This window comes from Ipomoea triloba, chromosome 1 (genome assembly GCF_003576645.1).
Source record: "Ipomoea triloba cultivar NCNSP0323 chromosome 1, ASM357664v1".
NCBI classification, from domain to species: Eukaryota; Viridiplantae; Streptophyta; class Magnoliopsida; order Solanales; family Convolvulaceae; genus Ipomoea; species Ipomoea triloba.
Window position 1 is genome coordinate 5,276,141 of NC_044916.1, and position 5,413 is coordinate 5,281,553.

The 5,413-nt window shown below is 33.4% G+C and overlaps 1 protein-coding gene across 1 annotated transcript; it reads right to left on the reverse strand.

Annotated features, from left to right (window-relative positions):
- Positions 1-469: 469 nt before the first annotated feature.
- Positions 470-3,323, reverse strand: LOC115997972 (bidirectional sugar transporter SWEET2a-like). Its single transcript, XM_031237438.1, has 6 exons — positions 3,077-3,323; positions 2,095-2,131; positions 1,806-2,022; positions 1,564-1,722; positions 1,370-1,489; positions 470-1,000 (listed from the first exon to the last, which is right to left on the reverse strand). Exons 1-6 carry the CDS (start codon positions 3,144-3,146, stop codon positions 887-889), a joined length of 717 nt encoding a protein of 238 aa, XP_031093298.1. The 5' UTR covers positions 3,147-3,323; the 3' UTR covers positions 470-886.
- Positions 3,324-5,413: the final 2,090 nt, after the last annotated feature.

The window sequence follows — 5,413 nt, forward strand, 5'->3', positions numbered from 1 at the left end:
TAATTAATTCATCACAAACATTGAAGTAGACATGCATTTTCTAGGCATTTCCATTGAGGAGGGAAGACCGGAAGAGGCTTCAAAACTAAGGAACATTCTTACGACTCATGATGCACAAGAGCAATATACTAACACAAACTCCCCAAGTTCAAAGAATCATAATGCAACTTATCTCGAACAACTGAACAAGAACATTTTCTACATAGACTTCCATATCACCATGAGAAAATCTATATGTTAAAGTGTTAAAACCATTCCAAAAAATAAATTTATTTACATATGTCATAATCAAAGAACTCCAGAGCAGGGATATCAAAGAACATTTTTGTTTGGTATGAGAGGATTTCATCATAACAATTGGATTCAATCAGCCAATCTAAAAACGCAAGCATCTAGATAAGTTTGACAGTACATGAATGCATCCGCTAGTGTTGAAAGTTGAGAAATCTTGAATCTACAACTAGAACAGTTGACAATGTAATCATCATGCTTGTATCATTCAATAACACATAAAAATATAGTTTACCAGGCGAGATTTACTCAGTGCACATCTTTTAAAAATCACACACTTTTAAACAATGGTTGCTGTCTGCGAATTTCTTTCGTCACTCAGAAAAAACATATATAGTCTACAAGTATACAAAAGAATCTGTGATCTAAAAACACTTTGACAAGAACTGAACGAAAGGGGATCTACAATTGCAGAGTGAACTTGGCTGAGCAAAACCTAATTTTCTCAGCCTTCAACCACCAAAAAATCAGATCCAAACTAATTGCCCTTTATTTTCATCTGCAACACAAACAACTTGACCATTTCTGCAAAAACAATGGATATTCGGGGAGGAATGATTCCAGACCCCAACTTGGTTGCAAGCACGGTTGTTTTTCACGGGCAAGACTCGAGCAGATGCGTTCTCGACTCTTCCTTGGATCTTCCACAGTAACGGAAGTACAAAACCAATTGTACAACCCCGAGAACTGCTCCAATCCCGTTTGGGACCTGATTATACACCCAAAATACATATCTATTAGAAAACAGAAAAGCCCACAAAAGCACACGAGGGGCTTCAAGACATTCATTAGCAGCACAGACTGGATATATGATAATAGGAGTTGCAGACTTAAACCGTGCCATCTTCTCTAGGACTGGTTCGGTTTCATATTTCCGTGTGAGGTAGACTTAATGAATCTAAGTCCCTTAGTAGTTGTACTAATTAGGGTGATGATGAAGTATGAACTTTCTGTTATTAAACAATTCCTCTATTGCTCTAACAAGCATTAACACCAACAATCTTAGGACAAGCCGGCATAAAATGTATTGTATGAGAAAACGTGGAAATATATGAGCAGAAAGGATTGTACTACTTACGGAGATGAAAAGATCGTGCTGGAAAAGTCCATATACAAAGAAAGAAAGACTCATCAAAAAGGTAGCAAGCGAGAGGTAAAATGGCATGTACTCCACGCTTTTCGTTTTGATCACCAAATTCTGCAAAAATGTTAGACAAAAATTAGGTCTTAAGAAAGGGCGCCATTATGGTGTAGTGTTCTGGGCTAACTTACGATGATGAATAGTGGAGAAGCGAACATGGAGATGAGAGAAATGACAGACAAATATCCCACAAAAAGCTGTCGATTTGGAGGCTCAAATACACAGATGCTGACAGAAGCTATAATTGCAAATACAGCAAAAACGCCTAGCAACCACCCCAACATTTTTAACTGCAAGAAATATTCGGTGGTGTTACGTTATAGACCATTTTACAATACCTTAAGGAAGTTCAGACATAAGAAGCAACACAAACCTTTTTTGTTCGCTCTGCATATATGATGAAGATAGTGATATATACTAACTGGAAAATGGCTCCAACAGAATTGACCGTGAAAACCAATATGATACCAGGAGAAACAAATGGTGTGCCGTACCAAAGGCATATTAAACAATTCAAGAAAGCATAGATATATGGTAATCCAGAAAACTGTTCCGTTGACTGGCTTCTGATTATTCTCTTGAACGTTGGTCTGAAATAGGACACGGTGTCAATTCAAGCACACACAAACACACATTCCAACATTCAAGGTTAGAGTACTTACATGGGCGATACGAACAACACAAAAGCAAATATATTCCCTGCATTTGACAAGGGCAAAATACATAAGTACTTCATGATCTCCGAAGTCCTCTTATAAGGGGATGCAAAATAATCATGGAGCTACAATCAGCCTCCCGAGAACAGACAAACAGAAAGATCTATTCCACCTTTATTTTTTGTGCGTGTTTTGATGATTAGGGGGAACAAGACCTAGCAAATTCCTTCAAGATTTTTAAGGGAGGAAAAGCCTGGTGGAAAGATTATTTCCGTTTTTAATCCATTTTAACTAAAACATCCTTGATGAAATGTTTGCATTACTTCAAGTTTGCCAAAGCTCCTTGCTTGGTGGTATTTCTTTTTCTCTTTATGGAATCCTTAAAGCCTAAAATAACCCAAACCTAGCTCATTATGTGTTTATGTGTCAAAGAGCATTATAGTTTATTTTAAGGAAAAATCACCATAGAGATTAACCCTTTTTACAGTTGGGCACACTGCACTGTATCAAAGCTACAAAATACTCCTTAACATCAACACTTTTTCTTTTTTTCCAGTTTCTCAAGGGACCTTTCCAGTTTTAGCTCACAGGACATTTAATTATACTAAAAGCTTCAAACTTTGTAGCACAAAAGTCTCTAATCCCCAGAAAAGGGACTTCATAATCAAGTGGCAGCAGAAAAAAACAAAGTATAGAATTGGTCTTAAATATAATATTCCTCCCCAAGGCATATTCTTTAGGATCTGCTTCCAAGTTTTTCCAAACATTACCAAACAAACATTGGTTTTCTTCTTCCTTTTTTCCCCCAAACCCCAACTAAGCACACCAAAAGAATCCAATCCACTAACAAATTCTGCATTTAATAAAGAACCCCACCCTAAAAACATGAAATCCCAGATATGCAGATTCAATTATGCTTCCACCAATGCTTCACTACAGAAAATTTAGAAGTAACCATAGAAGCATATAAACATATATATGGGATTACCTGCAACTCCGGCTGCAAAACTGCAAACTGCATAAGTAGAAGACAGAGCTCCTGGAGACATTATGCTCATCCCAGAATCAAATCTATGAATTTTCAAGGGCAGGGGCCGTGGGTTGTATGTAAAGTCTCAATTTTTTTCACCCCTCTCTCTCTCTGATCTCTCTCTCTCTCTGAGAAAATCTGGGTCAGAAATCTTACAAAGGTGAGACCTTTCCAGGTTGTATAGTTGTATGAATATGATGAACTACTAGTTTGGAGTCATGATGGCCTGATGGGTGTATAAACAATTCACGGTGGGGCCAATCCTTGTCCGTATCCTCAAAGGATGTTTGTGATGTGTTCACCACGTGCCGCTTATTATTTCATTTTATATCATGGATAATGATGTTAATTATTGATTAATTTTTATATATATATAAAAAGTATTTTTTAAATTTAAGGAAACAACTTTATAACGTTTGTTTTCAAAAAAAAAAAAAACTTTATAACGTTTTATATAGAATTAATTTCATTTTTGGTCATAGATTTATAAGTGAGATTTCACTTTTACTCATTTTTTAAAAACATTTACTTTTGGTTCTAATATTATTGTGATATGACTCTTTTTTTTTTAATCTTCTATCAATAAAACAGTTTAAATTTTGTTAAATACAAGGATATTTCGATATTCAATCATGAATTTTTTTCAAAAAAAAAACATAAAAAATATAGCGGGTTAGCACAATCTATATAAAAATGATTAAAATGTCATGCCCACATGGACAGCTCAACTGGTCAAGAGGGTGAAGTTTGGGAGAAGAGACCAGGGATAAAGTCTTACCATCAACATTGTGGGAGCAACCTTGCAAAGGAGGTCTAGCCTTTGTGTTTAGTGGTCGGATGTTAAAATTGAGAGTGGACTGCCACCTATTAATCTATGACAAAAAATAGAATTAACTCTTTTATATAATTTATATAAATTATTTCAAAATAATAATAATTTCTATAAATTTGTGAAAGAATACTATTGGTAAATAATTTTTTCTTTAAATATGCATAAATATTACAGTAATTATTTATTAGATTCTTCTTAGAAACAGATATTTTTAAATTTTCTAAATTAGGGAAATGGGTATTCGTAACCAATTAATTCACAGCCATTTATGGGCACTGATAAACATGAAAATTAATAATCTATTTACTTATTATTGAGAAATTTTACAACATTTATGATAAAAATGATACTACAAATTGTAATATAGCCATGCTTGGTAATATTTTTTTGAATTCTACTGAAACACAAAGAGTCAACAAATGTTCCACTGAGGCTCGAATCCACTCCCTTCCACATGAGAGTGTACACTGGGTGTCGCTTGACCACAAGGTCTTTAGCACCATGCTTGATAATATAGTTAGCTTATTAGTTAATTTTAGCTTATTTAACCACTATTAGTTGTTTGACTTGGTTAAACTTTATTCAATATAAATGTTTGATTAATTAATTTTTTTTGTAACACCTTATTGCTCCAAAATATTAAAATTCAAAAAGTTGTTCAAAACAGCTTTTGATAAGCTTTTTAAGAAAGTCATTTTGCATGTAATAAGATTAAGCTAACAACTAATTTACTAAACATTTTTTCTAAAATCAACTAATGCTTCAACTAGTCAAACTCACTAACTCAATCAGCTAGCATCTATTTAACAAACACCCCCTATATATACTAAATTAATTGCATAACTTAAAAAAGAAAAAGTATAAAGCATCTTCTATATACTACTTCCAATTTCTAACAACCAACCATTTTACAAACAATATTGTAAAATTTTTAATTATAGGTTCAATTCCACATGTAATATATTAATAATACTTGATATGATTTTACAATAAAATTAAATAAAATAATTATAAAAATCACACAAAATTTAACAATTTCGAATAATAATTAGGCAGATTACTATAATACTTGGCATGCATTTCAGCTATTTTACATGATATAATTTGTTATAGAAAAGATAAAAGAGAACGTGGATGGCCGCGTGACAAAATTAGCTGTGATTAATGATTGAGCATTGGAAATCATACTGTACGAGATAATGACAATTCAAATCTTAGGGGTCTCATCGTGAATCATGCTTGCTTGGTTCATGTGACAGCTTAATAAGTTTGACTTAGTCAACATGGTATATCCAAAACATATATTGTATATACAATAATACTCCATAATATTCCCACCTAATCTCCTCTAAATTGATAAGTAATTAAGTTATTGTCATTTCCATTTTCGAGCAATCGTATCATATTTTGTATGATTTGCAATACAATAAAGGACAAGATAAGGGATTTAGGGTCAAGGATGA